Source organism: Chrysochloris asiatica, unplaced genomic scaffold (genome assembly GCF_000296735.1).
Source record: "Chrysochloris asiatica unplaced genomic scaffold, ChrAsi1.0 scaffold00054, whole genome shotgun sequence".
In the NCBI taxonomy this organism is placed as follows: Eukaryota; Metazoa; Chordata; class Mammalia; order Afrosoricida; family Chrysochloridae; genus Chrysochloris; species Chrysochloris asiatica.
The window spans coordinates 14,140,580-14,159,333 of record NW_006408572.1 but is presented as its reverse complement, the minus strand read 5'-3'; the positions used below and the strand labels follow the sequence as shown (position 1 = coordinate 14,159,333).

Genomic DNA, 18,754 nt, shown 5'->3' with positions numbered 1-18,754 from the left:
CAGTGACAGAGACGATGATGTGGAGAGATGGAGCGGCTGGGGACACTGGACTCAGGGAGAGAGAGGGGCTGTGTGCTGATGGCTGGGGGGCCAGCCTGTGGGTGTACCCTTTGGTTATTTGATGATGCATGGAGGGGACTGTAATCATTGCAATGAAACGAAATATGATAGGATGAATGTAAAACTGATATTCTTCCATGTAAACCTCACAATAAAAACTTAGAAAAAAAGAAAAGAAAGGTATCCATGTGTATGTGCAGTGCCAAAGAAATTCAAATGTGTGAGCGTCTGAGACTGGTATTGTCCATCCTATGTTGTGTTTTGTGTATGCTGCTGTTATTGTCTGCTGTTGTGTTGGTCTCCAACTCATGGTGACCTAATGCACAATGGAATGAAAATCTGCCTAATCCTGTGCTACCCCCACTGTGATGCACATAGCTTCCATGAGCTGATTTTCAGTAGATCACCAGATCTTTCTTCTTGTATGTCTGGAAGCACCACAGAAACCCATTGTGCGTCATAGCAACATGCAAGCATCATAGCAACACAGACAGATGGATGGTGCTTCCGTGTGAAGGACACTGCCCAGGAATCGAACCTGGGTCTCTTACATGGAAGGCAACAATCCTACCACTGAACCAAGTAGGGGAGGAAACTGAATTCTGGCAAGATTGTAGCTTAAAGAGATCATCACTCTGGCCCTTCCCCACAAATACAAGGAAATGAAATGGTGCTTGTCCTTGAGGGAATTTAAATTGGGGAGCAGATGACAGCAGCAGGGAAATGCAGGCAGGCAAGACTCAAGGATTCAACAAGTTAGATAAAGTAGGAATACCACTTCTCCCAGCATCCCTGCTCTTCCCCACAGTTATGTGGGATGCCAACTGATGTGAACTGGGGAAGCAACCCCATCTGAAATGCCTGCTTCCCCAAGCACCACTACCTTTACCTGGGCAAAGAGACAAGGCCCCAAGCTTCTGCTTTAAAATCAACAAGGTAGGTTTTTCTGGAGATTTATTTAGATCATGCCAGCACCTCACCAAGCTGGTATCTACCAGCTGCCAGGCTGCTGAACATTGCTCTAGGATGCCCCCCACAGTGGAGCCTGACTTCACAACCAGCACTCCACCTGCCTCTGTGCCCACCCAACCGAATAGGTCTCACTAGGCATCAGTTTAGGTGCTAAACAGCTATGGTAAAACATAAACAAAAGTACTAAAAAAGTAAGGAAACCAATGTATAAACAAAATGAGGATCCGAGAACAAGCGATAAAGAGAAACCAACAAAAATGCTGCAATAGAAAGAGACAATAACTGAAATGAGAAATACAATGTAAGTATGTAACAACAGATTTAATCAGGCAGAAGAAAACTATCAACAAATTAGAGGATAAAAGAGTTTAAATAACAGAAGTTGAAGACAACAAGAATAGAGTCTCAAGAAGGCTGAGCACAGTTTATAATGAAATTATGGGACTCCATCAAGAAAGCTAATATATGCATCCTAGGAATTCCAGAAGGAGATGAGAGCAAGAAAAAGAAAAATAATATTTGAAAAAAAAAAAAAAGAAAGAAAGAAAATGGCCCCAATTTGATGGATGATATGAATCAGCAAACCCAAGAATCTCAAATAACTCCATCCAAGATAACCCAGAGATCTATACAAACACATCATACACAGGATAGAGGTGAGTCCTGGGGTGGTGCTATAGGATAAGCACTCGACTGCAAGGTCAGTGTGAACTGTAAAGTCAGCAGTTCAAAATCACCAACCGCTCCTCAGAAACTGTATGCAGGGTCGCTATAAGTCAGAACTGACTCAACAGCACTTAAAAACAACAGCAACAAAGATAAACAGAAAATCCTAAAAGCAGTGAGAAAGGCAAACGGCTGCATATAAAGGATCTCTGTGGTGTAGTGAATTATTTAACATCTCTTCCAGCCATACACTTTGTAAACTCCCACCAAATACGTTTTTCTTAATGGGGCTGCATAAAGGAAGGTGAGGGAAGATGCTGATGGATTGATTATATGATTTAATTGTGAGTGACTGTTAACAGCTTACCAGTTAAACCTGGAATTCTAACATGGATATAAAATGAGCCATATCAGAAGCAGGAGAGGAGATCTCATTACCGTCAAATGAAAGCTAGGAGTGAAGCATGTCCTTTGGACTCTAAGATCCTTGCACATTGAACCTCCTCAACCCAGAGACAGAGAGTTGTGACAGCAGAGAAGCCAAGAAGCAACAGAGGAGAGCCACAGCAGAACCAAGAGCCAGAGTTCCTGAAAGAGTAGTGGGTTTCCCAGTGAACAGAGCAAGTCAAACTGAGTGACGTCAGACAGGTTTGCTTGCAGAATGGGGTGCCTCCAGGTACTTAATTGGGGTAAGGGCACTGGGCTAGGTTTGCCAATCCACAGAACTACAGTCACGTACCTTCAAGCTGAGGTTTACGGTGGACTGGTATGTCCTGTGGTCATTAATCAGCTGCCCTGAAAGAGCTTTGTAACATTATCTATGGGTTTCCTTATTCACGTCCCACTCTCACATACGTATGAGGCAAATGAAAATATGATGGCTTATGCCAAGTGCACCTTAGTCTTCAAACTTGACGTCATTTGTATTGAACACTTTAAAGAGGTCTTTTTCAGCAGCTTTACCTTACATGTCTGTGAGTATGGCTGTCCTGGACTGGAAGAGCACACACATAAAAAAACAAATGGTGATTTGTTATTAATCCATTCATGTAAATGGATTAAATACGCCAATCAAAAGGCAGAGAATGACAGAATGGATTTTAAAAGCAAGATCCAACTATATACTGCTAACAAGAGACACACCTTAGACCCAAGGACACAAATAGATTGGAAGTTAAAGGAGTTAAAGGATGGTTAAAAAAAAAAAAAAATTCATGTAAATAATAGCCAAAAGATAGCTGGGATAGTCAATCTTGTTATCAGATAAAGTGGGCTCTGTTAGAAGAGATAACTATCAACATTATACAGTGATACAAGGGTCAATTAATCAAGATTTAGCAATTTTAAATATATATGCACCCAATATCAGAGCTGCTAAATATGTAAAGCAAGCACTGATAGAAATGAAGGGAGAAATAGATAGAACTACAATAATAGTTGGAAACTTCAATACACTTCTTTCAACATTGGACAGAACATTAGACAATACAGTAGATCAACAGGAAACAGAAGACCTGAATGACAATATAAAGCAATTAAACTTAACAGACCTATACAGAATACTCATGCAACAGCAGCACAATGCACATTCTGTACCAGTGAACATGATAAATCCTTCTCCAGCATGTACAAAGCTAGTCTTGCTCATTTAAAAGAACTGAAATCATACAAAATATGTTCTCTGGTTACAATGGATTAAAAGTAAAAATCAAACAGAGAAGGAACAAAACTGGAATGTATACAAACAAATGAAAAATACATAATATACTATTAAACTATCGATGTATGAAGGCAGAAATTAAAAAGAGAAATAAAAAATTTCTTAAGAGTTAAGTGAAAATGAAAGCACAACATGCAAACACTTAGGGAATACAGTGAAGTCAGTGCTCAGAAGGAAACTTACAGCAGAAAATTCTACATGAAAAAAGAACAATCTCAAATATTCTAACTCTACAACTTGAGGAAATAAAAAGAGAAGACCTAATTAAGTCTAACTCTACCAGACAAGGAATAAGGAAGATCGTAGAAGAATTGATGCTTTTGAGTTGTGGTGTTGGAGGAGAATACTGAAAGTGCCAAGGACTGTCAAAAGAACCAATAGATCTGTTTTGGAAGAAGTGCAGCCAGAGTGCTCCTTGGAGGCCAGGATGGCTAAGCTTCGTCTCTCCTACTTTGGACACATTGTCTGGAGGAAACAATCGTTGGAGAAGGATGTCATGCTGGGTAAGGTGGAGGGTCAGAGAAAAAGAGGAAGACCCCTAATGAGGTGGATTGGCCAGGTGACATCATTGATGGCATCAAGTGTGGCAGTGGTAGTGAGGTTGGTCCAGGATCGGACATTGCTTCGTTCTGCTGTGCACGGGGTCGCTATGAGTCGGTTCCGACTCGATGGCACCTGACAACAACAACAACTACCAGACAAAAGGAAATAGCAAACGTCACAGCAGAAATAACTGGACTTAATCACAGAAAAACTGTATATAGAATCAACAAACACAAAAGTTGGTTCTTTGAAAAGATCAATAAAGTTGGCAAACCTTTAGCTAGAATGACAAAGAAAAAGAAAGGAAAGCTATAAACAGTTAATGTAAGAGATGAGAGAGGAGACATTACAAATGACCCAATAGAAATAAAGAGAATTATGAAAGGCTATTGTGCTCCTCAGCATAATACTAACAAATAGAATCCAACAGCATATTAAAACAGTCATAAAACATAACTCTGTAGGATCGATTCCAGAAACACAGGGTTATTTCAACATTAGAAAATCAATCAATGCAATAAACAAAATCAATAAAACAATGGAAAATAACCACATGATCATCTCTTGGAATGCAGAAAAGGGATTTGATTAAATCCAACACTCCTTCTTGAAGAAAATTTTCAAGAAGATTGGAATAGAAGGTAAGTTCAGCAGTATTGTTGTCAGGTGTTGTAAATCTGTTCCGACTCAGTGACCATAGGCACAATAGAATGAAACATTGCCCAGTCCTGCACCATCCTCACATCGTTCTTATGTTTGAGCCACTGTTGTTGCCGTCCTTTCAATTACTCTCATTAGCTATCTCTTTCTTCTTTTTCACTACCCTCCACTTTACCAAGCATGATATCTTTCTTCAGAGACTGATCCCTCCTGACAACATGTCCAAAGTACAAGATAACATTCTGGCTATACTTCCAAGACAGACTGTTCTGGTAGTCCATGGTACTTTCAATATTCTTTGCCAAAACCATAATTCAAATGTAACAATTCTTCTATGGACTTCCTTATTCACGGTCCCCCCTCGGAAACCCTGTACAGGGTTGCTATGGGTCGGAACCGACTCGACGGCACTTAACAACAACAACAACAACAACTCTCACACGCATATGAGGCAAATGAAAATACCATGGCTTAATAGTCTTCAAACTTGCGTCTTTTGTATTTAACACCTTAAAGAGGTCTTTTGCAGCAGATTTACCTCATGCAATACAACATTTGATGTCTCGATTGCTGCTTCCAAGAGCACTGATTGTGGATCTAAGCAAAATGAAGTTATTGACCCTACCCAGAGAAGCAAAGATGCCTGAGATGGAGACAGAGACAATGATGTGGAGTAATGAAGCGGCTGGGGACTTTGGATCCAGAGAGGGAAAGGGACTGTGGGCTGAAAACTCAGGGGGGTGGGGGCTTAGTGGGAAGTGTAGGGGGCGGGTTTCTAGGATATACCCTTTGGTTGGTTGATGATGCACGGAGGGGATTGGAACCATGGCAATGAGATTACATACAATGGAATGAATGTAAAACTAAAGGTCACTCATGTAAACTACCATATAATTCATAATAAAACATTTTAAAAAGTTATTGAAAACTTCAACCTTTTCTCCATTTATCATGATGTTGTTTATTAGTCCCATTGTGAGGATTCTCATTTTCTTTACACTGAAGTGTAACCCATAATGAGGGCTGTAGTCCTTCATCTTTGTCAGTAAACATGTCAAATCCTCTTCATTTTAAGCAAATGAGGTGGTGTCATCTGTATATCACAATGAATCTTCCTCCAATCTTGAAGCCACACTTTTCTTCATATACTCCAGTTTCTCAGTGAACAGATTGAATAAATATGGTGAAATTATACAATCCTGAGGCACACCTTTCCTGATTTTAAACCTTCAGTATCCCTTTGTTCTTTTGAACAAATGCCTCTTGGTATATGTACAGGTTCCTTATGAGTACAATGAAGTGTTCTGGAATACATTCTTCACAATGATATAAACCACACAGTCTAATGTCTTTGTATAGTCAATAAAACACAAATAAACATCTTTCTAGTATTCTCTGCTTCAGTCAAAATCCATCTGATGTCAACAATGCTTTTCCTCAATGCACACCCTCTTGTCTTCTTGTGAATCTTGAGTTTCTGGCAGCTCCCTATTGATGTACTTCTGTAACCATTTTTTACCTATCTTCAACAAATTTTACTTGCATGTGATATGAATGCTGCTGTTAGATGATTTCCATATTCTGTTGGGTCACCTTTCTTTGGAATAGGCAGAAATATGAATCAATTCCAGTTGGTCTTCCAAATGTCTTGGCATAGAGGAGTGAGCATCTCCAGTACTGCATAAATTTGTTGAAACATTTCCATTGGTATTCTGTCAATGCCTGGAGGCATGTTTTTCACCAATGCCAAGGGGCAGCTTGGACTTCTTGCCTCAATATCATTGGTTCTTGATCATATGGTACCTTGTGAAATGGTTGAACATCAGTCAATTCTTGTTTGTCCAGCAACTCTGTGTATTCCTTCCATCTTATTTTGATGGTTCCCATGTCAGTCAACACTTTACCCACAGAATCTTTCAATATTGCAACTTGAGGCTGGAACTTTTCCTTCAGTTCTTTTAGCTTGATAACTCTTTCTCAATATTAATAAGGATATACATGAAAAACCCAGCCATTTTATATTTAATGGAGAAAGAGCTTTCTCCTTGAAATTAGGAACAAGATAAGTGCCCATTCTCACCACTTCTATTCAATATTGTATTAGAAGTCCCCGCTAGAGCAGTTAGACAAGAAAAAATATAAAAGGTATCCATGTAGTAAAATTATCTCTATTCATGGATGACATGATTCTGTATATTAAAAATCCCAAAGAATCCACAGGAAATCTCTAGAGCTGATATAAGAATTTAGCAAAGTTGCAGGGTACAAAGTATACAAACTAAAATCATTTAGGTTTCTATACACTGTTGTTGTTCTTGTTGAGTATCATTGAGTCAGTTCTGACCCACAGAGACCCTGTATAGGGTTTCAGAGGAGAGGCTGGTGAGCTTGAACCGCTGACCTTGTGGTTCAAACAACTTTGCAGTCCAGTGCATTAACCTACAGCACCACACCAGGACTCCTTCTATACACTAGCAATGAAAAATCTGAAAGGGAAATTAAGGAAACAGTTCAATTTATACCAGCACCTAAGAGAACAAAATACCTAGAAGTAAATTAACTAAGCATGTGAAAGACTTACACAATGCAATTATAAAATCCTGATGAAAATCATTAAAGAAGACTTAAATAACTGGAAAGATCTTCCATGTTTATGAATTGTTGCTGCTGTTAAGTGCCATCGAGTTGGTTCTGACCCATAGTGACCCTGTATAGGGTTCCTAAGGAGTGGCTGGTGAGCTTGAATCACCAACCTTGTGGTTCAGACCTAACTGGAAGACAATATTATTAAGAGATCATTACTAGCCAGTGTTATTATACAATTGATGCGATACTGATCAAAATCCTAATAGTCTTTATAGAAATGGAAAAGCCAGTCATCAACTTATATGGAATGGCAACAGGCCTCAAATAACTAAATCAATGCTGAAGGAGAAGAACAAAGCAGGGGAACTAATAATTCCTGGTTTTCAAACATTATATAGCTATAGTAATAAAAGTTTGTTATATTAATAGACATACAGATCAATGGAACAGAATTGACAGTCCAGAAATAAACTCACATCTATGTTCAATTTATTATTTTTTTTTTGTTTACTAAAGTCCTAAGTCTTTTCAGTGAAAAAAGAAGAATCTTTTCAATAAATGGTACTGGTATCATTCAGTTTCCACTGTCAGAAACATACAACAGGATTCATGCCTTGCACCATACACAAAAACAAACTAGAACTAAATTAAGGACCTAAAGGTGTAAAATAAAGTAATCAGTTTTAGAAGAAATTGCAGGGGCAACATGGTCAGCCCATGCTTTTAAAATGCATTAACAAATAAAATAATAACAAAGCACCAAAAGCTAAAGTCAAAATAAATTAATGGGACCTCATAGAAATTAAAACATTTCACTAAAAATTGAAGAGACAAACTACAAACAGGAAGAAAATTTTTGGAAACCATATATATTCAATAAGAGTCTAATAACCAGATATCTATAAAACTAGTTTAGTAAAAAAAAAAGACAAATAATCCAATCATAAAACGGGAAAGCAACTTGAATAGACATTTTACCAAAGGGGATAATAAACTGGCCATCAAACACATTAAAAAAAAAAAAATTCTCAATGTCATCAGTCATCAAAGAGATGCAAGGCAAAACATCAATGAAATATCATTTTCCTCCCACTAGGATGGCTAGGGAGTCCTGGTTCAGTGCTGTAGGTTAAACACTCAAATGCGACCACAAGGTTGGTGGTTCAAACACACCAGTGGCTACTGGGAAACCTTAGAAAGGGTCAGTATGCAATGGAATCATCTGAACAGAACTTGACAACAAGAATGGCTAAGAAAGGAAGGAAGAAAATAAGGGATAGAGGGAAGGATGGAGGGAGGGAGAAAGGAAGACAAGGTTATTTGTTTGTGAGAGTGGAGAAATTGGGAGCCTTAACAATTGCTGGTGTAGACACAAAATGGTGCGACCATTGTAGAAAATAGTATTGTGGTTCCTCAAAAAACTATTATATAGAAAGAAGTACCATATAACCCAGCAATTCCACTACTAGAAATATACCCAAGGGACTTAAAAGCAGTTACATGACCACTCATATGTTGTTGTTGTTGCTGTTGTAATGTGCCGCCGAGTCGGTTCCGACCCATAGCGACCCTGAACAGGGTTTCCAAGGCTGTAAATCTTTACAGGAGCAGAAACCCTCATCTTTCTCCCATGGAACAGCTGGTAGTTCATATGTACACTATTGTTTATTGCAGCATTATTTGTAATAGCCAAAAAGGTGCAAAGAACCTTGTAATAGTTAGGGTTCTGTGTCAACTCAATTTGGCCTGAATTTCCAGAGGTTTAGAAGTTGGGATGTGCTTATTCCCATGGTGATGAAACCTAATACAGGCATAGGTAAGTCTCTGATGAGCGGTTATGAGCAGCCAATCAATTAAAGGGATGCTTTATTTAGGGTGTGGCCTACTCCCAATATAATGGGCACACAAGAGGGGCTCTCTCTCTCTTCTGCTGGGGACTGGGACTCTGCAACTGTAAGAGAATAGACTTTTCTTTATAGAGATACATATATATGTTTCACTGATTTTTCTTCTGTAGAAAACTTGGCCTAAGACTAACCTAAATGCCCATCAGTAGATCAATAGATAAACAAATGATGGTACATATATACCTTGGGATAGTACTCAACCAGTACATGCTACAACATGGGTGGATCTTAAAGCTATTTTGCTAAGAGAAATGAGTCTATCACAAAAGGACAAATACTGTATGACCTCACTAATATAAAAAGAGAAGAAAAGGTAAACGTATAGAGGCCAAAGTTCATTAGTGGTTACCAAGGGCTGGACCAACACTTATCTGTCAGTAGTACTATAGTGGTTTGTGTGTTTCTGTAATGCTGGAAACTATGTAACCAGTATTTCAAATATCAGCAGGATCACCCATGGTGGACAGGTGTTTCATTTAAAAAAAAAAAAATGTGTTTGATGGTCAGTCAATTATCCTCTTTGGTAAAATGTCAATTTAAGAAATTATAGTCTTTTGCTTTTCAATTGACTCTGGAAAGACTAAAATAGATTAGGAAGAGGCAGTTGACTTCCGAGGGATTAGCCAGTGAAAACCTTATGAACAGAAGCAGAATACTGTCTGATATACTGCCAGAAGATGAGCCCCTCAGGATGGAAGTTCCTCAAAGTACAGTCGACCTTAAAGATGTAGAAGGAGCAAAGATTTTGGGACCTTTGTTTCCTGTTGAGGCATGACTCAGGAAAAGGAGAAATTGGGAATCTGGGAAAACTAGAAGTTGTCAAAAAAGAAATGGAGAGATAGTTTGACGGAGTAGGGCTAAATGGTGGAGTAGGCAGAAAGGCTGTGCAGACCCCAGTCAGTGAAAACTAGATGAAACTGATTAAGAGGAAATCCTGGAACTTTGAACTTCAGATAAAGGGACAAATAAGAGGATCAAGTGCCTACTGGTAGTAAGATTTGGAGCAGAAGCAAGAAAGGAAGGGGCTTCTGATTTGGGGAGATTGTATCCTGCCACAACCATTTTGAACGGAGTGAATAGATAGAGGGTCAAGTGAGGACTCCCATAGCAGAAAACTGGCAGATCTGCAGAAATAATGGTAGGAGTCTTCCTTTTCTGATTATTCTTTTTCATTCTTTTCTTCTGCTCTGTCTACTGATCTCCACTCTGGATGACTAGACACCACCACTGAAGGTTCTGCTACACATGCGGAAGTAGCTGCACACCGCAGATCACTGGGCATAGAATCAAAGGGGGGAAGAGTCAACTGGAAGAACATACAGCAGGAGTGGACAAGAATTGATGAATTTGAATACTACTGTTGTACCATGGATTGCCAGGAGAACAAACAAATCTGGCTTGGAAGAGGTACATCCAGAAGAGCTATGTGGAAGTGAACATGGTGAGTCTTCATTTCACATACTTTGGAAATATTGTCAGGAGGGAGAGATTAGTCCCTGGAAAAAGGACATAAAGCTTGGTAAAGTAGAGGGACAGCAAAAAAGAGGAAGATAGATTTACACAGTGGCTGCAACACCGTGCTCAAACAAAACAACAATTGTGAGGATGGTGTAGGATTGGGCAGTGTTTAATTCAGTTGTATATAGAATCGATATGAATCGGAACTGACTTAAAGGTATCATCAAGAGATGGAGTGAGGGGTGAAGGTGGGATTATTACTTACGAAGCACTGAGTTTCAATTCATGATGATGGAAAAAATAACATGAAGGGTAGGGTTGCACAGCTGATTAATGTCATTTCTGTCAGTAAGTTGTACACCTATAAGAAGTTGAATTTGAAAAAGTTGTGTGCTAGATACATTTACAGCGACAACAGAAAAAAAGCAGCTTCTGAGATGCTTATATACAACCCAACATCTCATGGAATTTGGTTCCTTGGTTTGAAAACTTATGGTATGGTTTCGTGGGACGTCCTAGTATTAAATTGACCTAATAATGTATTTAGTGCTACTGTTCTTCCTCCTATTTCATTGTATAGTGCCTGGTGTCTTAAAAGCTTGCAATTGGCCATCCAAGAATCAAGAATTGATATGTAAAAACAGGAGAAGAAGGAGACTCATAAACAGAAGGAGGAAATGGAATGTGTGGCTAACTCCATTTGCCATGAGATCAGAAGAACTGGATGGTGCCCAGCTACGTATTACTGAACATTTTGATCTGTACACTGAGCAAATAATCCGAGATGCTGGGCTATATGAATGGTGACAGGAAACAATCCTGATGCACACATTTCATAATTTTAAGTCATTCAGTATCCCCTTAGAATGGCTACTCTTGGACCGTGTGTAGGTTCCTCAAGAGCACAGTGAAGTGCTCTACAGAGGACTCCTGATCAAAAGAGGGGAAATGAAGTACAGAATATCAAATTCTGATGGAGTTTAGAATTTCTGGAGCCATGAAAGGTGGCTGAAACTATGGGCCTGAGATAATCTTTCAAGTTTATACCAAACATATCCCCTTATGTCTTCACAAAACCAAACAACAGCTTAGCTTAACTAGCAAAGATTGTCTGCCTTGAGCAACATCCTCTTTTAAGAACTACTTATCAAATTGACAGCAGCAGCTTGAAAGATGAGCTAAGAAGTTAGGGAGCAGTGGGTTTATGCTGATGGTAGAGGAACAATTCAGCAAAGGCTGGTGAGATTGTTTCCACAACATGAAGAACTTAATCAGTGTCAATGAATTATACATACAGCAATTGTAAAATTGGTTAGCTCTGGTAGCGTAGTGGTTACGAATCGGGCTGCGAACCTTAAGGTCAGCGGTTCGAAACTACCAGCTGCTCCGCGGGAGAAAGATAAGGCTTTCTACTCCCGTAAAGATTTACACCCTCGGAAACCCTATACAGGGTCGCTATGGGTCGGAACCGACTCGATGGCACATAACAACAACAACAACATAGATAAATTAGGAGTCCTGGTATGCTGCTGTGGGTTCATGCGCCAGACTCTAAAGCATTTGAACTGCAAAGTCGGCGGTTCAAGCTCACCAGCTGCTTCTCAGAAACCCTATACAGGGTCGCTTTGGGTTGGAATCGACTCGATGGCACTTAACAACATATATAAATTAAATGCAATTTAATTTCTTTTTTAAAAAAACAAACAAGTAGTGGAGGTCTCCGAACACTACTGAAAAGAGAGAAACACCTGAAGTACGGTCACCTCAAATTCTCCTTTTAGAATAACAAAATGTCTTCCAAAATTGTTTTGAAATTTTATCCAAAATTGTTTTGAAAATTTATCCACCATTTTTTAATCAAAACACAGAAGTCTGTCAAAGAACTCAGAATGCCCAAAGTCCAGTAAAAATTTAGCAGTCAATTTTACAGCATACCATCTCTTCACATACTAAAAACACAACAGGTTTCTAGCGTTTGTTTCTAAAGGCAGGGTGTTCACACAACCTTTGACCATCCATTAAAGTCATTGTAGAACCGTGCCCAAACATCATGTTCCAAGCAACCATCCTTAAAGAGAGGAAAGCCTGTTAGGTGGTCTATGTCTGCTAAAATAAACAAGCTCAACACAGTGGTCTTCATTGACTCAACGATTCAGTGTTCAAAGGAAAGGGAGCAACACTAGCCCACTTTGGTCTATACCTGAAGGGAGCTTCTTGGTGGAACTGTTCCCAGAATTGCTGCTGCTCCACATCAAAAGCCGTGCACCTCTGTCTGAGGAAGGTCACTTCATTTGCCTGCAGGGGGGCCACCTGCTGTCTCACCGTGACAGCCATCTTTTTTATGTGGTTCCATTTCTCTGGCAGCTCCTGCAGAAGACATTTCAGTGGGGTCAGGCACACTGTACTCCTGCTCCCCCACAGACCTGAAACCGGACAGTCCCCATATGTCTTCAGCTATGAACTAAGGTCACACCATGATGTGTTGATGACATGGGACCATTTTCACAAGCAGCACCTTCTTTGACTTTTCACTCTGGCTTCCCACTTACCCTTGACTCTATACCAGTCTCCAGTCATTAACCCAGGGACCATCACTTTTTTAATTTTCTTTAAGGGTGATGGTTCGTTCTCTTTTATGTTACATTCCCTGCTAGCCCATCTAAGATCCCTTAGACTTCTTGTCCCTCTTTCAGTTAAAAAAAGTTGTATCATCACTAATACTGGGGAAGGGATGACCTTATCTTCAATTCTTCTACATATATTCAGCATTACAGTCTCTCATGTATATTGAGTTTCCAGAATACACTAGACATTATAAATACACTACACACTATAAGAAGTCCTGGTGTGGCACTGTGCTGGACTGCAAGGTCGGTTTGAACCACCAGGTCAGTGGTTCAAGTTCACCAGCCGCTCTTCGTAATCTCTATACAGGGTCACTATGAGTCGGAACCGACTCGACGACACTTAATGACAAAACTATAGTTGTGAAACATGGATCTGGGTCATCATCAAGTCCTCTGTTTTTCAATGACCACAACCCATCCCACCTAAAAATTCTGAAACTTTCACTCTTTCTTTTATTTCAGATATAAGTTGTTTACTGACCTCCAGTTGTTTATACACCGTGTCTGGAAGTTCTTGTTCGTAGGTCTTCAGCAGTTCAATAGTTTGTTTCAAGGGCTCAAACATCTCGTCTGTGCTGCTCTGCCGTTCCTTCAGAGCCATAAGGTGTCCCGTAATCTCAACCAGACCTTGGAAATCGCCTTTTTCAACTTTCATAAGCAAGCCGCTCTCACTGTTTTTTATAAACACCTCAAGGTCAGCCAAGCTAAGCAAGACAAACAGAATATGAGGAGTTGTTCTCCTTCCACACCTTAAGAGGAAGATACATTTTCCCCAAAATAATGGTGGTCATTATGAAAAACCTACAATTCTCCAAGTACTTTGTTAATGACTTTGGATATACTATACCCTGATGGGAAGAATATGGATCTTTGAGAAGTGTCAAGTTCCAAGCAACTAGCCTTAAAGGGAGGGAAGCCTGTTACATGGTCTATGTCTGCTAAAATAAACAAGCTCAACACAATGGTCTTCATTGACTCAATAAATAATATCAAGTTATGAGGACAAAGAAATGCTGAGGAAAGACAGGAAGGAGACAAAAGAAAGATGGTTCCTAAATACAATGCAAATGCATACTCAACCAAATGAATTGCACACTCAACCAAAAGGGGAGTTCATTCTGGTAAAATTTTCAACTGGTAAAATTTTAATAAGGTTCCATTAATTCATAGTTTTGCATCTGTGTTAACTTCCTGATTTTGATCACTGTACTATTATTATGTAAGATATTACCATTTGGGGAAGCTGGGTGAAGGGAACATTCTATTGTCTTTGTAACTTTTATGTAAATCTGGAATTATTACAAACAAAACATTAAAACAAATGAAAAACAAACAAACATGGTCATTTGGATTTGAATTTTACACTAGAATGGTGACTGTGGCCAAGTCATTGAAAACAATCATTTCTATCTCACTAGTAATTGTGAGAGTACTGGTGTGGTGCTGGAGAATAAGCACTGGACTGCTAACTGAAAAGTCAGTGGTTCAAACTCACCAATCATTCTTTGGGAACTTTATATAGGGGCTGCTGTAAGTTGGAACTGACCCTTAGCAACAACAGTTATTGTGAAGGTTAAATCTGATTCAGTGTTCAATTAATATATATTTGTTACACATCTATTATGAGCCCTAGCATGCTTCTAGGTCCTGAAGATAGACTGATAAACAAGATAAACAAAGACTTTACACTTGTAAAGCTTGTATTCTAGTCAGAAGAAAAGTGAATATTAAGCCAATAAACTAAATAAATCACATAATTTTACGTAATAATGAGTGATGCAGAAAATGAATCAAGTTGAGGGGCTAGTGAGTTAGGACTTTTGGGTTGGTTAGTGAAGTCATCTCTGTATAAAACTGATATTTGGACTGAGCCTAAATGATGGGAAGGAGTGACTGAGGAGTAGAAATTGGGACGAGTATTCCAGTAGAGTAAGCAGCAAAAGCAAAGGCCCGGAGGCCAGAGGAAGTGTTATTTACTTAAGGAAAAGGGGGAAAGTCAGGGTTGTAGAACAGTACAAGAAATGCGGACTCACAGAGGTAAAAGAGGCCCGAGAAGTAATAAAGGGCCAAATAATATTGGGTCTTCTTACCCAGGGTAAGAAGTTCAGATTTCATTCCAAGTGTGAGAATTCTGTGTATTAGAATGATTGTATTGATTTACAAATGTGTATTGATTTACATTTTCAAAAAGATCTGTAGCTGGAAGAGACAAGATGGTAGCAGGAGTGGCAGAGATGGCAGTAGAGGTGGTGAGACAAGAATGGAGACAGTTAAGAGTGATTGTGCTGACAGATGACACTGCCTTAGGCCTGGATGCTCTCTGTGAAGAGTGGGCAGAGTCTTCATTATTTTGAATGAGAAGTGTGGGAATGAAATAAATCAATAATGGCTACCAGCAACTAGGTAAGTGATGGTGCCATGTACACATACGGGGAAGAACTGGGAAAGACTTTTTTTTTTTTTGGTCAGGCACAGAGAGAAGACTAGATTTTAAACACATTCATTTGAGATGGCTTGCAGACGCTACACACACACTACACACAGCAGATATTTATTAGACAGTTGAATATAAGTCTGGAGTTTCTGAGATAGATTAGAGCTGACAGACCACTTGTCTGTCAGACTGTTGTACTGTGGTAGTGTGCGTGTTGCTGCGATGTTGGAAGCTAAGTCACTGGTATTTTAAACACCAGCAGGTTCAATCATGGTGGTTAGTTTTTAGCGGTGCTCCCAGACTAAGACAACCTAGGAAGAAGGAGAGGCAGGCTACTTCTGAATTTTTAGCCACTGAAAACCTTATGAATAGGAGCAGAATATTGTCAGATGTAGTACTGGAAAATTAAAACATTATGAATAGCAGCGGAACATTGTTTGCTATAGTGCCAGAAGATGAGCCCCTCAGGTTGGAAGGCACTCAAAATATGATTGGGGAAGAGTTGTCTGCTCAAAGTAGAGTTGACCATAATGATGTGAATGAAGGAAAGCTCTCAGGACCTTCATTTGCTGAGGAACACAACTCAAAATGAGGAGAAATAGCTGCAAACATCCATTAATAATCAGAACATGGATTATATGAAGTATGAATCTAGGAAAACTGGAAATTGTCACAAATGAAATTGAACACATAAAGATGGATATTCTAGCATTAGAGAGCTGAAATGGACTGTTAGTGACCATTTTGAATCAGACAATCTTATGGTTTACTCTGCTGGGAAAGACAAACTCAAGAGGAACAGTGTCTCATTCACTGTCAAAAAGAACATTTCAAGACCTATCTTGAAGTACAATGCTACTGTGATAGGACAATATCCACACACACACACAGAAAATCAGTTAAAACCACTATTACTCATTGATGAACTTGACCTATACTTATGGACGTAGTAGCTCAAAATACCAGCTGAGAGTGAAGGAGCCTTCACATCAAGGATAATGCCTATCCCCTCATTATGCAGGGTTGATAGGGACAGGCAACTTAGACATTGGCTACCCAAAATGGGGAGGGAGGATTATATAAAGGCACAAAGTGACTGGCTCATAAGTTTTCAAGAGGGAGTTTAGTTTTAAGTGTGCAGGGGAAGGTAGAATCCTCACTGAATAGTTTTCATCTTGTCTAGATGGGTCTGGATAAAGCAGATAGGGATAAGACTCTTATGATTCAATAGGGAGTATTTGTTATCAGATTAATTGTGAATGTCACAATTGTAAAGGTAGAAGTTTTGTAATATAAAGAGAGGAGTAGTTAATCTTACATGCCAGAACAGAGCATGCTAGAAACATCAAGGGAGAAGAGAATGAGTGGAATGTGGGACCCTATCCAAAGCAGCATCGACACCAGAGATGGTGGCAGAGATGAAGACATGGAGAAATAGTGCAGCTGAGGTCTCTAGACTCATGGAAAGAGAAAGCCTGAGTGCTTGCAGCCAGGAGGCAGGCTTGAAGAATGTGCCCTTTGGTTGTTTAAATTATTATATATTCTTGAGTGTTTTTGTGCACATCCAAAAAAAAAATAGAGGGAATAGAAGCAAATACTGTTGAATGATGATGCACGGAGGAGACTGTAATCATTGTAATGAAATGAAATACAATAGGATGAATGTAAAACCGATGTTCTCCCATGTAAATTATCACTCAGTTCACAATAAAAACTTTAAAAACAAAAAAACCACTGCTGTTCAAATTTATGCACCAACCACTAAAGTCAATGATGTTGAAATTGAAGAATTCTACCAACTTTTTCAGTCTGAAATTAATCACACATGCAATCAAGGTAATTACTGGTGATTGGAATATGAAGGTAGGAAACAAAGAAGAAGGATTAGTAGTTGGAAAATATAGCCTTGGTAATAGAAATGATGCTGGGGATCACATGATAAAATTTTGCAAGACCAACTTACTCAATGAAAATACCTCTTTCACTCAGCATAAAAGGCAACTATACACCTAGCCCTCTCAAGAGAGAATACATAGAAATAAACTTGATTATATCTGTGGGAAAAGGTGGTGTAAAAGTTTAATATTATCAGTCAAAACAAGATCGGGGGCAGACTGTGAAATAGACCATCAATGGCTCAAATGCAAGTTCAAGCTGCAGGTGAAGAAAATGAAAACAAGTTCACAAGAGTCAAAATATGACCCTGAACATATCCCACCTGAATTTGGAGACCATCTCAAAAACAGGTGTAATGCATTATACACTAAAGACCAAAGGCCAGAAGAGCTGTGGGATGACATCAAGAACATCATAAAGGAAAAAAACAAAAGGTCATTAAACAGATAAGAAAGAAATAAAAGAACAAAAAAATGGATGTCACAACAGACTCAGAAGCTAAAGCAAATGGAAGAAAGAAGGAAGTAAAAGTGATGACCTGAATATTTTAAAGGGCATTTTGAGAAGACTATTATAATGAAATGTGCAAAGACCTGGAGTTGGAAAACTAAAAAGGAAGAACATGCTCAGCATTTCTTAAGCTGAAAGAACTGATGGAAAAAGTCAAGCTTTAGGTTGCAATACTGAAGGATTCTGTGGGCAAAATGGAGTCCTATAATGGCACTGTAGAATAAGCAGTGGACTGCTAACTGCAAAGTCAGCAATTCAAACCCACCACTGCTCCTTGGAAACCCTATACAGGATCACAATGAGTCAGATCCAACTCGGCAGTCCACCATCACCATCACCATGAACAAAATATTGAATGATGCAGAAACCATCTAAGCAAGATGGAAGGAATACACAGAGTCATTTTACAAAAAAATAAATGGTCAATAAACAACCTTTTCTGAAGGTAGCATATGAGAAAAAACTGGTAATATTGAAGGAAGAAATGCAATCAGTATTGCAAGAATTGGTGAAAATCGAGACTCCAGGAACATATGGAATGCAAACAGAAATCTTTCAACAAACTGATGTAACACTGGAAGTTCTCACTCATCTGTGACAAGATATTTGGAAACAGCTATTCCAGTGATTGGGAAAGATCCATATTTGTACCCATTTCAAAGAACAGTGACCCAACAGAATACAAAAATCAACAAACAACATCATTAATACTACA

General features: G+C 39.0%; 1 protein-coding gene across 1 annotated transcript in view; it reads right to left on the bottom strand.

Moving 5' to 3' along the window:
- The window catches only part of DNAH9 (dynein, axonemal, heavy chain 9), a 556,281-nt gene that overhangs the window by 415,289 nt on the left and 122,238 nt on the right, over positions 1 to 18,754 (bottom strand). The window contains exons 18-19 of the mRNA XM_006863433.1: positions 13,681 to 13,903; positions 12,773 to 12,939 (exon numbers count right to left, since the gene is read on the bottom strand). Coding sequence (XP_006863495.1) covers positions 12,773 to 12,939; positions 13,681 to 13,903 — 390 coding nt within the window. The remainder of the gene's footprint in view (positions 1 to 12,772; positions 12,940 to 13,680; positions 13,904 to 18,754) is intronic.